This window comes from Lissotriton vulgaris, chromosome 11 (assembly GCF_964263255.1).
Source record: "Lissotriton vulgaris chromosome 11, aLisVul1.2, whole genome shotgun sequence".
NCBI lineage: Eukaryota > Metazoa > Chordata > Amphibia > Caudata > Salamandridae > Lissotriton > Lissotriton vulgaris.
Window position 1 is genome coordinate 380,939,898 of NC_141699.1, and position 17,978 is coordinate 380,957,875.

Sequence of the window (17,978 nt, forward strand, 5' to 3'; positions counted from 1 at the left end):
TTTACATGTTTTTTTTAAAGTGTTTGGTATTTTATGGCTTATACTTAATATACTTTTTTGCCTATTTTATTATCCTTTGTTGGATGCGGCTTCATGATTTTACTAAGCACACAATTCTAGTTATCTTGATTTAGACCACGCCCCTACTCGGATAGGCCACACCCTTTAAGAAATTTGCCCCCCCCCTTTTAGAGCACCCCCAGTTTTTTCCCCACTTAAAGCCCTGACTACAATAAAATGGAGAACAGTAGCATTTGGCAAAGGCAGCTAACACGTCTGTTTGGCCTGCAAAATGGAATAGGCACAGAGTGGCGCAACAATTCCATGCATGCTTCAGTGTGAACCAGAAATGTATCTGTAGCTCTTAGTGCCAATATAGGCAACTTACCCAACAAGAACATAGCATGCACATCAATAAATAAACACACAAGACATGTTTGTTGGGAAACATTTTGCTGCAGGATTTATTTCATACCAGAAATATGCCAACATGGTGTCACCTACCCAGCCGGACTTTGGACAAACTTTCCCTTCGTCTCTCCGCTGTATCTATACACTACCCCTTTTGCCCTCACCCCCTTTCCATTCCTCACCCCATTTTCCTTTTCTTCTATGCTCCTAAAAAGTTTTTTCTGGTATCTTTTGTAATTATTTTTCCCTCGTCTCTACGTCCTTTCTTCCTCCTATCCCCTTTACCTTCCTGCTCCATTCACCTTGTTCCCCTATGTTCTTTAAATGCTTTTGTTGATACTTATGTAACTTTTAACTGATGTAATTTGCAACATTATTGTCCCTCATATAAAGCGCTCTGATTACATTGGGTCTACCCATCGCTATATAATAACTAATTCATTAAATTTGTTCCCATTTAGTACTCTTTCTCCCTTTGTCTACCTCCCTAGCTCCTATCCTCTCTCCCCTGAATCTCTCACCTTACCTGCTAGTCTGCCTAACCCCCTGTCCTTTGTGCCCTTTGACTAATCATTCTTTCTCCCCTTGTTGGGGAAAGATCCAACATTTATACTCTGGAGTCTCAGCGTACCCGCTGAGAGAGTTCACTGCGCCAAGGGAGCCCCTCGCAGCTGAGGTATGGTATGGCACCCCTTGCCAAAGCACTCCCTCTCCCCTTTTTGGGGAAGGATCTAGTATGTAGGCCTGGAGTCTCAGAGACCCCTCTGAGAGAGGCCACTGCGTAAAGGGAGCCTCCTGCAACAGATAAAGGGAAGTGATACCACTTCTCCTGGGATCACAGCTTACTGGACTTTGGACGTTGCTTTGACTCGTCTACCGGTTTGTGTCCCCTTCGCCCTTCCCCTCCTCTTTCCTTGCGATGTCCTTCACCCTCCCCTATTCTTTCCCGCCTTCATTACCTATCTACTTCCCCAGCTCCTTCCCCCTCCCCTGAATCTTTCCGCTTGCTTGCTTTTCCCCTTTGGTATCTGTGCTTATTGTTTATCTTGACCTTACAAGTAACTATGTTGCCATGCTCTAATAACTGTGTAACCTTTGTAACGATGTAACCTGTAACTACGATCTGATACTCATGTAAAGCGCTCTGATACCTCTGGGTCTAGTCAGCGCTATATAAAACCTTTAAAATAAAATAAATAAAAATAAAATAAAGGACTAACTTAAGCTGCCCTGCCCGCCTGATGAGCCAACTGCCCTGTGGCCAACCCAGTCAGTGCTACCATTTTGTGGGGATTATCCCCCTTAAATACAGTGGACCACCAGTCCATCCATGTACTCGTGCCTTTTTAGGGGCAGAGCCTGTCCAGTCAAGCCCCTGGTTGCTCAGGCTTACAACTGCTCGAAGAACGAGTGAGGTGCTGATGTTTTTCTCAAGGGTCCTGCCGTAAAGACTCCTTGGGTTTTTTGGCTTCTGCACCCCTATTGTGCTCCTAAGAGGCTACCCCTATGTGCCATTCAGCCTCCGGATGGCCCTGTAACTCCGCCTGCAACACAAATTAACAAGTTAGTTCCTACCCTAGCTACGCACCCCAGCCAACAAGCCGGGTATGCGGCAGGGAGGGAGACGGCGTGACCAGAAGGCCCAAAAGGAAAGCCAGATGGGCAGGGGCAGGTATAAGTAGCTTGCCCCCCACCCTCTGATGTGCCGGAAGTGACACGTGGCCAGCGCCAGACTTTGGGGACTCCCAAAGGGTCCCAACACCTAGACATGTTGTTGTGGCTAATTTGGCACTAGGGTGGCCACCCTCCTGAGTGGTCACACTGCGTGTGCCGCAGGCAGCCTCTTTCGCCACAACATAATATTTTTCAAAGATCTGTGTAAACATCCAGGATATGCAGTGGCTCTGTATCTGCAGTATGGATCTAATTAGTATTACAAAAGACAGCAAAACTGCCTGCAGTCCTGCACTAAACAAACATTGGTAAATGCATTAGGTTTTGCCTATGTGATTATTAATAAGCTGTTTTTTGTTGTAAGCTGTAGCTTGCTGAGTAGTTGTACAATATACGTTACAGAAAGACTGTTAAAGTGTTATGACTTGTTTAAGTACAAAAAGGCAATATATAGTGCTGTTACTAGTGGTGCAGTGCGAGTAAGTAATAGCAACATTTAGAACAAGCATTTACAATGCAACGGTTTCGCCTTTGGAAAAGTTTGAGCTATTGGCATTGTGAATGACAAACTTTTTATTTATGTGTTTGTTTTGAAAACAGATAAATAAATGGCATGGTCATTTACAATGTCAATAGCTTAATCTCTCGCAAATGCGATTTGTATTGCAACTATTTCAGTTATCATTTTGCACTATGATGAAAACTGGCTTGTGCATTTACTCCTGCAGAAGAGTCTTAAGAGGAGAGTCAGCAGGCGTTCCTGTAGGAGGTAGTGTATTCAAGACTGTGCAATACAATATATGCTCCCTTCCCAACTCACTTGGTCTCAAACGCCCAGTCATACACTGCACCATCATACATTGAGACACAAATCTGGACATACATGAAAACGAAAAACCGCCTGTTTGTCTATAGTGGATTGCACTCGGTGGCCTTGAGAGCATAAGAAATACTATAGAGATGTGCAGATCTGTTCAAAGCTACCAGCATACTGAACTATAAAACGGCGCATCTGTCTCTCACACTTCATCATACACCACACTGCTATATGCTGCGTCAATAACACAATAACCGTACCCCTGTGGTTAATAAAGGGAATGGAAATACTTCGCACAAAAGATCAAAACAAAGTTTACATCCTTCCAGCCACACACACACACACACTGCTGTGTAGCGATATAAATGCTGCAGTACAATCACTAACCAACCCCTAACTGTGCGCCTCCATTTGAAGACCAAAGGGAAAAACCATCTTCAAACTAGTTCACAGTATCACAAGAGATCATGCGTCACCCCATCACTAGCTCCATTTTACTACAATACATAGGTAAGGGCTTTCATGGCCTACCACCTTACGCTGTTCATCACTTTACCTTCAAAAATTTGGATTCTGGGTAAATACTCCCCTCCCCCATCAAATGCAAATAAGACTTGCGAGTACGAGAGCTGCAACCCAAGACCTATATTATAATGTTCACTTTACAGAACACTTGGTCCGTCAGAAATATAACTAATCACATTAGTCAAATTCACAAACTCACAACCATAGTGACCTCAACCTACTGACATGCAGAGAAATACATTTGACACCTCGACTTCGGCACTAGAACTCCTGCGACATTAAAGCACTGAAAAACAGTTTCACTCATCCTTAAGTCGAAGGAAAAACCCAACCATGAGTTATCTTGAGAACTACAAACATGCCCTTCAGCAACCAAATCATCATGCCTCGACCCATCATGTTAACATATCCTTTTATACTTTCCACACAGACATTTAACGTCCACTACTACACATCTGCACCATTTTGTTTCATCTCGAAAAAAAATATCGCCAGCTTGACTGCGCATGTCTGTGCAGTCTTTCGCAGGCCGAGACCTAAAAACTGTAGGTGCTCAGCAATGGTGAGACCCGGTCCACTTCAAGCCCTGCTCAGAGGTCACCTGGGACTAGCAGAGTTCCTTAAGCACAAAAAGGCTGCGCTCCTTGGTAATCTATAGGGAAATTCAGCTGCCTTTGGCAAAATGCAACCATACACAACAATGGCCATTGAACACAATATCAGAACAATTATGTGTCTCCTAAGGTCGGAGCGACTACCGGTAGCTGCTGTCACAGGGCTCCCTTAGAAGAGCGCATGCTTTCATGCCATTGAGGGGTACAAGAATTGGAACATATTTTCAATAAATGTCAGGCACTTGTGCAATACCGATCTAAATATTCGTATATTAGTTCGTCCGGCGTGTATACTGTAAAGACATTTTGCCTCTATTGCCAGCTCTGGTAAATGAAAGGCTATGCTATAATATTCGTTCATTTTTTAAAATATATTTATTAGGATTGGGAGTTTTTTCTTTCGTGTTGGGTGGGTCATGCAGTTGTATATAGCAGGAGATCTCTCTGAATGATGTCATTTTTACTGTGAATGCATTGTTTCGTTTGCAGGGGACTACTAAGCAGCTGCACTCCTACACAGTTAGCCTGACGCACAAATCCCTCTTTCTATAACGAGCGGGGCATACGTTGACCTGCAATCACCTGGTAAAAGCCCAACTCTTGGCGCCCAGGACGTGCACTCCTGCACCAAGGTTTCCCAGTTAACAATCGGCTCCATTCGCGGAAAGAGAAGGCAGATTGGTGCATACATATTAAATAGCCACCCGCACAGAGTGCATTCCAGCGGACTGTTTACTGGTTCCGGTCCGGAACTCTAACAAAACTTGAAGGGGGCAGCAGGACACATACACTACCACACAGTCCTGCTGTGAAATGCAGTCATCGCTTGGCAGCTGTTTACGGAATCATAGTCAGGCCAAAGCATGCAATCTTGGTGTAAGAGCGTGCGTAGTGAGACGGAGGGAGGGGGAGGGTGCATTGCGATTCGTGTTACCCATGTGGAATCTCTCAGGCCTTCGGGGAGGGGGTGCGGGGGGGTGGGCACACGCAGTCCCAATCAGATAAGATGGCTCTTAATGGACGTCACAAGCTGTTCAGTGCACAATGCGCCAGATCAGGAATCTTCTGCTGTGGAACTAGTACTACACACAGCGAGACGGAGAGGCCGCCGAAAGGGGAGTGCTTAATTGTAAAGTTTCATTTCAATATGTTTTTCCAGTAATCTGGCTCCGGAATCCTATGAGTTTTTGGGAAGATTTTAATTAACCTATTTGCAGTGACAAAAGTTAGTGTTTTACCTCGAGGGGGAGGAGAGACGCTGACTCCGGGAACGGGCACACGGACAGCGGGAGGGGGTGGGGGGGGCGGGAAAGGGGAGGGGAGACGCTGACGACGGGCACACGGACAGCGGGGGGGGAAGGGGGAGGAGAGACGCTGACGGCAGGAACGGGAACGGCACACGGACAGCGGGAAGGGGGGGGCGCAGGAACGGGCACTCACCTGGACTTCTTCCGGCGGCGTTCGGCCTGGAATGAAGAAAGAAACATTAAAAAAAAAAAAACAACGCGCCCACCGCCGAGATGACGAGCACAGAGGGGCGGAGAGAGAACAAATTGCAGGAACGCCCACGAATCTGGTCCGGCCATGACGGACAGATCTCTGTTCCAATGGCTAGCCTTCATTAATGGAGCTAGCCAATGGAACAGAGGGCGGGACTAAGAGTACACTGTAAGAGACATAAGATTTCTCTGGGGGCGGAGCTAAAGTTCCGTGCCCCAGGCGAAACCTAAAAACGAAAGTGGGAAATAATAGGATTAATTGATGTAATAGCAATATTATGTGTTTAGAGTTCTGACAACTTATGGGCCCGGTGCCACTGCGCCTGCTGTACCATTCAAATCAGTCCCCTTTTAACTACAACATAACTGCAATTGTGTCTGCCAGAATAGTAGTCAATTATAGCAATATTAGGTGTTTAGAGGAGTTCTGACAACTTTTGGGCCTGGTGCCACTGCACCTGCTGCACCATTCAAATCATGACCCTGTTGTCTGCAAGGTAACTACGCTTGTGACTGCCTGTCTAGTAGTAAAATATAGCAATATTAGGTGTTTAGTGGGGTGCCTAGATATTTTAGTCCTGATGCTACTGCACCTGCTGCACTATTGACATCATAACCCTTGTGCTTGCTAGATAACTGCACTTGTGATTGCCTATTTAGTTGTAAAATATAGCAATATGTTTTGATTAGAGGACTCCTGATTTTTTTTATTTGCCTGGTACCACTGCACCTGCTGCACCAATCAAATCATGACCCTAGTGCCTGAAAGATGACTGCACTTGTGACTGTCTGTTTAGTTGTAAAATATAGCAATAATCAGTATTTAGTAGGGTGCCTGGAGCTTTTGGTCCTGGTGCCGTTGCACCTGCTGTACCATTCAAATAATCACCATGTTGCCTGCAAAATAACTTCACTTGTGACTGTCTGTAAAGTAGTAAAATATAGCAAATATTTGGTGGTTTATTTGAGTTCTGAAACCTTTTGGGTCCGGTGCCGCTGCACCTTTCAAATCATCACCTTGTTGTCTGCAAGGTAACTGCACTTGTGACTGCCTGTTTATTTTAAAATGTTAGCAATAATCTGGGTTTATTGAGGACCCTAGATCTTTTCGCTCCAGTGCCACTACACTAAGTATGGGCGAATTTTGTGGATCTGCGGTCCGCATATTCACGCGAAATTGCAAAATCTGCGAATTTGCGGCTTTTCCCACGGAATCGCAGATTTTTTTGCGATTTGCACCATACTTAACTGGAGTACTTTCTACTGACTAATCAGTAAGTGCTACCTCGTCGGGTAAATGTATAGTGCTTTTCCTACACTGCAGCTGCGTAAAGTTCCAGATGATTTGTCCCCAGTGACCATGTGTGCCTGTAAGTTTGCCACCGCGCCAAAAGGCGCTGAGGTCCCTTGAGTGAGCTGTCCATCATAGTTGGGAAAGGGCGGGAAAAACGTTTGATACTGCTAGTGTGTGGTGTGGGGTTTCTATGTGTGTGCACATGCCTCTTGTGTAAAGGGTCAGAGAGCAAGCAGGGCAGCAGGTGAGGAGAAAGCAGCCTCCTGGCCACAGGAACTACAAGGGGATCGCGCTCGAGAATCTAATGGATGCAAAGCCCTCCCTTGAGTATTACAGCTAATTTTCGACGGCAGATATGGGGTTAATGCACACTTGCCCAGCCTCGACCGTGCTCACTAATGTTTTGGGCTGATTAAAAACGTTACTGAATTTGTACTTCAACTCGAGCACCAGCTATATCTGTAAGTGCTTCCTGTTGAGGTTCAATTTTTGTGACAAGAGCCTCAGGCCAGAATGAATCCTGCCCTGCATAGTTATCCATGAAGATGCCACCGTTTTGTGCCATACCTCTACTCAACTGGACTACTGGCTAATCAGTAAGTGCTACCTCGTTGTGTAAATGTTTAGTGCTTTTCCTACACTGCAGCTGCGTAAAGGGCCAGAAGATTTGTCCCCAGTGACCATGTGTGCCTGTAAGTTTTCCAAAGCGCCAAAAGGCGCTGAGGTCCCTTGTGTGAGCTGTCCATCATAGTTGGGAAAGGGCGGGAAAAACGTTTGATACTGCTAGTGTGTGGTGTGGGGCTTCTATGCGTGTGCACTGTGCACATGCCTCTTGTGTAAGGGTCAGAGAGCGAGCAGGGCAGTAGGTAAGGAGAAAGCAGCCTCCTGGCTACAGGAACTACAAGGGGATCGCGCTCGAGAAACTCATAGATGCAAAGACCTCCCTCGAGTATTACAGCTAATTTCCGATGGCAGGGATGGGTTTAAAGCACACTTGCCCAGCCTTGACCGTGCTCACTAATGTTTTGGGCTGATTAAAAACGTTACTGAAATTGAACTTCAACTCGGGCACCTGCTTTATTTATCTGTCAGTGCTTCCTGTTGAGGTTTAATTTTTGTGACAGGAGCCTTGTGCCATACTTGTAACTATTCTCTGACCTTGCTTCGAGGGTCAGAGCAGGGTCAGAGAATAGTTGCAAGTAGGAAACGAGGCGCCGCTCAGGAAGCACTTACAGCATTACAGCAGGTGCCCAAGTTGAAGTTAATTTCGATGTAACCATTTTGTAAATGGTTACAAAGAAATTAGCTTCAACTTGGGCACCTGCTGTAACCCTGTAAGTGCTTCCTGGAAAAAAATATTCCCGCTCGCGGATTCGCAGATTTTTCTGCAATTTCTCGAGATTCGAGGATCGCGAAATTGCGGAAAATCTGCAAATTCCGCGAGCGGAACGAATTTTCGGTCCATGGTTACATTACACCTGCTGCACCATTCAAATCAAGTCCCTTTTGACTGCAAGGTAACTGCCTGTTGTAGTAGTCAAATATAGCAATATTATGTGTTTAGAGTAGTTCTGACAACGTGTGGGCTCGGTGCTACTGCACCTGCTCCACCATTCAAATCATGGCCCCGTTTTCTGCAAGGTAACTGCACTTGTGGCTGCCTGTTTAGTAGTAAAATATAGCATAACTCTTGTATTTTAACTTTATTTGTAACGTGAAATGTTTATAACAATATTTAGAATTTGATCATAAGGACAAAATAGATTAAATTGAAAACATCAATGCAATAATGAATACAAAGTGCAAAGCAAGGCACTGAGGCATGAATAAGAAATGCCACAAACGTTCAAAGGCAAAAGCATCTACTTTACACAACTAAGTAATAAAAAAATCAAGCATTCCAGCATACTTTTAGAAGCTGTCTGCCTTTTCCATGGGAAGAGATCTTATCTTGACAGTGAATGGGGCTTAAACCGTGTGAACCGCTTTAGTAGAAGTATCGTAAATGCATGCAGCCTGGGGAAGTTAACAAAAAAGAGTTCCACACAATAGCTAATGAACACATTAATTCAGCTATGGGAAGGGATAAGAACTCCCTTTTAAGATATATTAAATACCAGAGATTTCACAGGCGCAACACAAGCGCTGTGAAGGCAAAACCTAAAGAGAGAGTGCGCTGGTAGAGCTCCAGTGGCTCCGCATTGAACAACGGGTGCAGTTCAAGGCCTTTTCTATTGCTCATCAGGCCTATTAAAAATAAAGGGTTTCAGTAATAACAATCCTTAGTGCAGCCCCATACCCTTAGTAGGGTCCTCAGGTTGGCAAACGCGTAACTCAAGGCAGTTCAGAAAATTCCCATAGCAAAATAGGGAGGTCACTCCTCTTATCTGGCTCATATGTTATGGAACTCCTTGCCGATTAGGTTGCACCAAATGGAGCAAGAACTTACTTTTATAAAACTACTGAAAGCTTGGCTGTTTGGGAATTAGCTGACTTCCCAATTAATACTTGGATTCAGTGTTGGATAGCTGCTGGTGGGATTACAGTGCTGGGAAGTCTTTGAGTAGCGATGCGCTTTACAAATCCGATAGGGTAGAATAGAGGAAAATGCTTCAAAAATAGACACCCTTGGCACCTTCTATGGCCCATTTACAACCCCAGTTTTGTAGTGCTTATGTGATAAGGTGCTATAATACAGAATGATTTAGTAGTCTATGGGACAAAGATTGTGAGTTCTCAGAATTTCGTGGAAGCCTATGTGTCTCAGCCTCTTACTATGGCTTTGTTTGCAAGACTGTAATTCAGAGGTCTTGACAGAATGCTAGAATGTATCAATACTTTTCTGATGTATCTAATGTTTGTCTGAGTTCTCAGTGGGTTTGGATTCAGTGAAAAGAAGCGATGACAATAACAGTGGGTTTGAGCCGGAGAACCTAACAGGAGGGCCACAAAGCACCAGCACCATCAGCTGCCATTTTTAAAAGAGACTTAAACACTTTTCTGTTTGACTCTGAATAACTCTTATGGTAGTTTCCCTCTGATACCAGTCTTTGTAGCCTTTGGATGCCGGGGCGCTTTGGAAGGAAGCAGCCCTGCGCTTTACAAATGCCTTTGCTTGATTGATTGAAAGCACACAGATATTTTAACCGCCCTTAAATCCACCCCCGAAGTGAAATTACGTTCATTCCTAGCGAAAAATTCCGTTTTTACAGTGCCCAAAGAGACTAGCCTGGAGTTTGTGCCTAGTTTGAGTGTCTTTTGGCGGACCAGTGTTCGGTGAGGGGCAGCATTGAACATAGTTCAGTGGGTTACTAGCTGCTGCTCCACCTTGCCTCAAAATGAAAAGTTTATGTAGGGGGGCACTGAGCAGTAACTGAAAGGACACCCACATTTGCTCCCCACCCTAATGGTATCACATTTTAGGGGTTTGTTTCTTGTGAACAATTGGTCTTGATAACAAATGTCTGGGTAGTCGGGCCCCAGGGATCTGGGCATCCACCAGTTCCTTTATGTAACTGGGGTTTCAAAATTGTGGTCAAGATACACTTTTAAATGTCGATGTGTCCTGAACTGCAAATGGCACATAGATGATTAAAATGATGGAAAAAAATTCAAGCTCTAAGGTGAAAGGGAAATGTGCAGTGCTAAAATAGGGTTATTTAGGCTGTTGCAAAGTCTGGTAGGGTGAAGGAGCTGCCATTGTGAGAGCACACTTGACCACATTGCAGTGCTTTGGCAGCTAGGTTGGTTTATGTTCCAGGTTGCCTTTACAGTTTTGATTCCTGTATATGGTGTTGAAGTATTATTCTGGGTCCCCATTCCAAAGAAATTCCAGTTGAAACTGCTCACCCTCGCCTACAAGGCTCTCCACAACGGCGGACCCTTCTACATCAACCACCTCCTGACATTTCACCAACCGACCAGACAACTCCAATCCACTGCGCCCATCCTCGCCCACGTTGCCCACATCCAACGGAGCCATAGTGGAGGCCGCTCTTTCTCCTACCTCGCTGCCAAATCCTGAAATGACCTCCAATTCCAACTCCGAACTGCCCCCTCTCTCACCGACTTCAGGAAGGGACTCGAGACCTGGCTCTTCGATTGAGGCTCACCGTACCCCAGTGCCTGGATACTTCTCGAGGTGATAAGCTGTGTTTAACAAATATTGATTGATTGTTTTCCTGCTCTTGCTCTGGAATTTGCAGGACAATAGGCCGATTATTTTCTTCTGCCAGGAATTACCAACTTTTTTGATGATGTTGATGATGGTTACCTGGTATGGGCGCAAAAGTTAACTTGCTTTGTGTAGCTAGAATAATACCTTGGTTGAGTTTGTGAATGATGGTGGTATTATTGATTTTATCCTGTTTTTTTGCAGGTAGTAACATGGCAGCAGTCCCATACACCTATGCATTGCCAATACACTTTTTAGCAATTATCGCAGATTATAGGAACATGTTCATGGTGTACCAATGTCGCTCCCATCAAGCAATTCAGGGCTTATTAGACACTTTGCTTAAACTGTACAGTTCATAACCTTTTAAACCATTGCTTATGCCCACTCCAATGCACTCCCAATGTTCCACCCACTATACCACTCTCCTCCTCATCTCAGACCCTAAAACCAGATCGATCACCCCGGGATAAAGCTGATTGTTCAACATGCTTTGGGTGCTAATTAGTAACAGCCGTCAGGGACTGTGGTCCACATCCCCTCCCCAGTCCTCTTTTGGGTGATTCTGCTATGTTCATGTCCCTGCCTTGGCATTTCCCATCACAAATGACGTCAGTACTTCCAGCCAAAGACCTGCTTTGATCATCCTGCAGAGCCCCCTCTGCTCCTCTTTCTTGAGAACTACCCCTTCTGCTATTGCCCATTTCTCCACAATTCTCTTCCACCTGCAATTTGGCAGTCAGTATGTTGATTTACAATGTAATGCGATTTCCTTTCTGGCTATTGTAAGGACTGGGTCTAAGAATTTATTGCCCACTTTATTTTCTGGTCTGTGCCAATATTATCCTAGCAGGCAGACACTTATTGTAATGTATGTGGTCTTGTAAAGCGCACTGCTGCCCTGAGGCGTCGTGGCGCTGTAGACCGCTGGGGAACCCATCCTGGCTATCCCTGTGAGATGGTCCCTACTGGGTATCTCCAAGGTGAAACCAGGCATCCCCGGCGAATGTGGGGGGCCATTGTAGAGATGAGGCAAGCTAATGCCCAGAGTTGCCGAGTGTGATCCTTGGTTAGAGTAGGCACCGAGGCGAGAATTATCGAGTCCACTGACCCTGGTCCACGACCCTGCCGCGTCGGGAATTGAACCCTGGTCCCGGGCCGTTCTCTGCTTCCGGGTCTGCCGCCTCTAACCAGTGAGCCACATCACTTATTGTGAGTATTTTTTGTCTGTTGAGCGTGCGCTCAATGTCCTCTTCCACTGTGGCCCAAAATTGTTCCACTATTGAGCAGCTCCATTACAGGTGCATTAAGTCAGCATCCAAATTCTGAGCAACAGCTCATAGCGTCAATTTTTTAAATAACATTTACTCTGAGGGGTGAAGTATGTCATGTGCAGGTAGTTACATTTCATATATTTGTATCTAGTGTTTTGGGAAATCTTGTGTATGTGTTCCAGTGACTGTTCCCACTCCTATGCCATGAATACCCTATCCAACTAGTCTCGCAGTTGTCGGTATGTCAGCAGTTGTCACGAGTAAGGGCATTTTATAAAACTAGGAAATGAATTTGTTTCACCCTCCAAATGTGAGCAGTCTGGAGTACATCCTGGATCTGCATGTCCGAGGGGTGATGTCCCCACACCTGGGACTGCGGGCGCCACAGCAGGGTATATGTCAGGAATTGCATCTGGAGTAAGCCATCCTCCCCAACCAAGGCATCCATCATGTGTATTCTTCTGCCCCTCCTCATGGGTCTCCCATTGTTTTGATTCACGCTCTCGTCCACTCCTCCAATCTCCGTTCTGTAATGCCTCTCCCACTTAGAGTGGGCAGGCCTCTGAGTGGGAGAGCAGGAGCCTAAAGACTGTGCCATTGACTACTGTTTTTCGGCAGCAAGACGCTATGGTGAACAAGGTGGACCATCGTGCCAGTTTCAGCTTAACTCCCAACAGCACTGCCAATATGACCCCCTGTGTTGAGGGTTCCCTATATCCCCCACTTCTTCCCTACTGTTGCCTGCCAACCAGCGGGCTTGCCATTGTAACTGAGATTACAGCTCAAAGTCCGGGGCCCCTCAATGTAATTGATTTTATCCCTGATTCTAATTTCAGCTACTTGAGGGATTGGAGAATGTAGGCGATATACATGAATTTGGGCATTTTATAAATTCCCCAGCAGCCACTGCTCCAGTAAACTCTATATCTGTTTTTTTTTGGGTTATCCTAAGTAAATGCATGGCCTTCAGCACTAGCTGAGGCTATCAGGTTTCTTTGTGTCTCTAACATGAGTGGAGATATCCAGATTCATCGAGTCCTCTGCCGGTGATTGATAAGAGGCCATAGAGTCTGATGAGTGCATTGAAAGTTTCTGGCAGGTGGTAATAGGGTCTGGTTTCATCACTGACTATTCACATTCCTGTGCCATGCACATCACATCATTAGTGATTTGGCTGGGCTCCAGGAGTCTGTGAAGTGTGTGCTATTGTTTATTCTTTTTTCTTTATCTTTCTTTCATGTTAGGGTGACCAGCGCGTGCGGGGGCTCCAGCAGGAAGTGGACGAGATTGGCAACTTACTGGTTGGCACTGTCCAGCAGGTCAACGAGAGGACTGAGCAGGTGCCCGAAATGATGGATCGATTAGAGAGCCTTACAGCCGATGTGAGTACATGGATCATGCTGGCTCTTAAGTTATTGTCTACGTTCTGCTAAAAGGTGGCACCTAACTTTGTGCAAAGGTAATGTCTGAGGGAAACTCCAAACCTATGCAGTACGGTTAGCCAGGTGGCAAGAGGGCACCTGAAAACGCAGAGATCCTAGTGGCAATAATACGATTACAAATGCTGCCATATGCGTTTGTGTGCAACATTTGTATCTTTTGCTTTTGCATAATTGCGTGGAATTTCAGCGAAAGTATGCGACATTATGTCAAATGCAAATCTGTTGTTTAGTGCTATATTTTAGCGCAATAGGAGTCAATTTCAGAATTGAGGACTCATTTAGCTTGAAAAAAGTGCACAAAACAAAAGCCCCTTCCCATGCATTTGCAGTAACTTTTGAATGGGAATGTCAGGTTTGTGGTAAATTTTCCTCGCAAATGACAATTAATTACACTTAATTGTTTATGCACAATCTAAACTGCGTATTTAATAGTGCACATGACCTCCAAATATATGCTCTGCTTTTCTTCTAACATATAGCAAATTCAGAAAAACATAACCTCCTTAGAAATTGCAAGCTTATGCCCTACTTTAGGGCAGGGATGGCCGGACAAAACCACACTCTCTTGGCCACCTGTCAGAGCACCCACACATAGATGCTGCTGTAGCTTCCCTACCTTACCAGTAGTATGGTAAAAAAAAATACACCTCTTTCTCGCGGGTCTATACAGCACACCCTTTTCATTAGGTTTGCATTGCCTTACAGCCTACTGTGTAGTCCCCAACAGCACAGAGATCTTTTCCTTTTGATTCTCAATTAACCATGTTTGCAACTTGTCCAAATAGAGCTCTTTCCTCTTGATCCCTAGTTCCTAGTTCTATTTTCTGCAACTTTTGCAACTTTTGATTGGAATATCATGACTTCACAGCTGCCCCTTCTCCAATACATAGGATTTTCAAAACTGAGGTGAAGTAAAGTTTAAATTTATCCTGCAAACCTATTACCCATACATAAATGATGGGTCAAGACCTCTGAGGCACTTTACGGGGTATGATTGCACAATAGGTGGTGGCAGTAGGTCTTGGGTGGGGCCACAAAACTATGCAGCACACCACAGGGCCTATTCTTCCATGCACCCTTAATCTCACAAGTACTCCACAATGTGTATAGGTAGTGCCACTCAGGGTCTCAACATCTGCACATCTTTGTCACAAGTGCTCTACTATGTGTATGGCTAGCATCACTCCTTCTGCTCACCCTTAATGTCACAAGCGCACCACTATGTGTATGGCTAGCATCACTCCCTCTGCTCACCCTTAATGTCACAAGCGCACCACTATGTGTATGGCTAGCATCACTCCCTCTGCTCACCCTTAATGTCACAAGCGCACCACTATGTGTATGGCTAGCATCACTCCTTCTGCTCGCCCTTAATGTCACAAGCGCCCCACTATGTGTATGGCTAGCATCACTCCATCCGCTCACCCTTAATGTCACAAGCGCACCACTATGTGTATGGCTAGCATCACTCCCTCTGCTCACCCTTAATGTCACAAGCGCACCACTATGTGTATGGCTAGCATCACTCCTTCTGCTCGCCCTTAATGTCACAAGCGCCCCACTATGTGTATGGCTAGCATCACTCCATCCGCTCACCCTTAATGTCACAAGCGCACCACTATGTGTATGGCTAGCATCACTCCCTCCGCTCACCCTTAATGTCACAAGCGCACCACTATGTGTATGGCTAGCATCACTCCTCCTGCTCACCCTTAATGTCACAAGCGCACCACTATGTGTATGGCTAGCATCACTCCCTCTGCTCACCCTTAATGTCACAAGCGCACCACTATGTGTATGGCTAGCATCACTCCCTCCGCTCACCCTTAATGTCACAAGCGCACCACTATGTGTATGATTAGCGTTACTCGGGTGCTCTCCGTCCACAAAATCCTTTATGTCACAAGTTTACATTTTCACAAGAATGGGCCAAATAGTGTAGTGTGCTCTTCTTAGAAGAAGGCTGGATAAATGAAAGAATTGCAGGGTGGTAATGTTCTCCACTCCCAACAGTGCAATTTCTTTACCTGCAATCCATTCACTCTGAATGAGCTGTGTAATAATCACTGTTGCCCATTTCTTTAATTCACATTTATTATAACCCTTTAAAATTTAGTAAGGTTTAATCAGTTTTCTGTTTGTGTCACAGTTTTTAGCTGTGTTGTTTTCATCTTTTGTAACCTATATTTATAAAAAGGAAAAAGTGATTGTAAATGACGGAACCCTACTCCATTAAAAACACTTATATTCCTATTGTCTGGGGCAAGGCTAGGCACAGGCTGGCGCTTGTGAAATTATACCTGCCGATGGATCGGGGAGGCCTGGCTGCTCCTTGTTTTGAACACTACTATCTGGCCGCTCAGCTGCAATGGTTTGCTCGCTGGCTGGCGGATAGGGGCAGGGATGATACAGCCACAACAATGCCGCCATACTCGCTAGAACAAATAACCAGCCTTTTCCATCCTCTTGCTACAGTTACGCGGCCGATGCCACTCCTCTTAGCTGTGGCATACAAGTGCTACCGAAGGGCCCTATATCTCACTCGCAATGCTGTCCCTTACGCACCGGCCATACCTCTGGAGGGTTCCCGTAGCGGTGGAGGGGTGCTTATGGCTCCTGCGCTTGTGGAATGGTGGGAGGCCGATGTTCGTACGCTTGGAGATCTATACCGGGGTGGTGATCTCATACCATACGAGACCCTGGTGGCAGAGTTGGGGCTCCCACCAGGGTTTTTTTTGGCACACCGCTCCCTGATGGCGAGATTGACTGCCAAATGGGGGGACCTGACCACGGAGCCCAACCAGCATCTTACTATGCAACACCTACACGTCCTGTGCAGAGGCAGGCACCTGGTTCGCGGCATCGCCGAGGGAACATGCAGCTCTCAGCTTGGGCCCGCTTCAATGCAAATGGGAACTGGACCTGGGGAGGCCACCTGGTGGATAAGGAGTGGGAAAGGATACTTAAAAGTCCTGAGCGTATTCCCAGAAACATGCGGTTTCGCCAAATCCAGTTATTCATTGTCCACAGGGCTTATCTCATATCAGAGCTGATCAACAGGTATTTTCATCGTAACGATGCACTGTGCCCTAGGTGTAATGAGCTGGGGGCGGGGTTCTTGCACATGCTGTGGAGCTGCCCTGGGTTGGGCATCTTGTGGCGGGCGATTAGTGGGCTGCTACAGGGTAGCACAGGTCGTACCATACCTTTTGACTGGCCCGAGAACATCTTGCACCACTTTAAGAGGTCCCCTAAAGACAAGGCAATGTCCTGATTCTCGGATCTGGAGCTCGTGGTAGCAAAGTGCCTCCTTACAAGGAGATGGAAGGAGCATGACCCGCCGCACACACAGGCATGGAGTTCCTCATTTCAGGCATGGGCTAGGGCAGAGGGGACTGCCATCCAAAGGAAGGAAACTCTGGGGTTGCGGACGAGCCTATAGCGGCCCACTGGGAACAGATGCTTTGTGCGTTACAGCGGCTGGAAAGGGAGGGCCACATGAGACACATGGAGGAAGCAGGTAATGACCACGCAGGCGGAGGCATGACACAGGCCGCTGTACTGACGGGATAGTATGCTCCCACTTTCTCCTACTCTACTCTGGCACGAGTGCAACTACACCAGCGCGGTTATAGCTGAGGAGCACACTAGTGACCCCGGGGGGGGGGGGGGGGGGCAAAGGTAAGGGGCGAGGAGTTCAGAATGTACAAATGGTTTACGCTGCCATTGTTGTTATTGTTCCTTTGCTTTGTAAGTAAATCATCTCTTTCATTGATCGAGCTGAACGATCAGTATTGGACCACACGAGTAACTGGGAGGTTGATACACTGCTTTTCTACTGCAACTTAGAGACTGCATCAGAACTGTCAGAACGCAGTACAGCTAGCTCCTGGGTGAGCATTCATTGTCTCATTCGCAGTAAAGTTTGAACGCATGTTAAACTAATGTGGCCACACGCCCATGTACTGATAAACACTCTATGCATGATTGCAAACTTCTGTATGCAATGCCTGTTATCCCTGAGTGTAATCTTAAAACAATAAAAACAGATTTGACAAAAACACTTATATTCCTAAATTTCTTTTTGTTTTGTAAAACGTTTTAAAAATGGATATGTCTATTGCCTACATTGTTTGTTGTAACATTTGATCTGAAAGAGCTAGATTTTTTTGTTTTTTTTTGTTTGCCTCTTCTGAAATCTACATACAAGATGACGAATTAAGGGGTAAAACTCGAACTATGCAATTTTTGCTG

The 17,978-nt window shown here is 45.8% G+C and overlaps 1 protein-coding gene across 2 annotated transcripts in view; it reads left to right on the forward strand.

Annotated features, from left to right (window-relative positions):
* The window catches only part of LOC147679819 (uncharacterized), a 33,867-nt gene that overhangs the window by 9,822 nt on the left and 6,067 nt on the right, over positions 1–17,978 (forward strand). For both annotated transcript variants that reach the window (XM_086943372.1, XM_086943373.1), the window contains exon 2: positions 13,527–13,664. In XM_086943372.1, the coding sequence (XP_086799498.1) occupies positions 13,527–13,664 (138 nt within the window). The remainder of the gene's footprint in view (positions 1–13,526; positions 13,665–17,978) is intronic.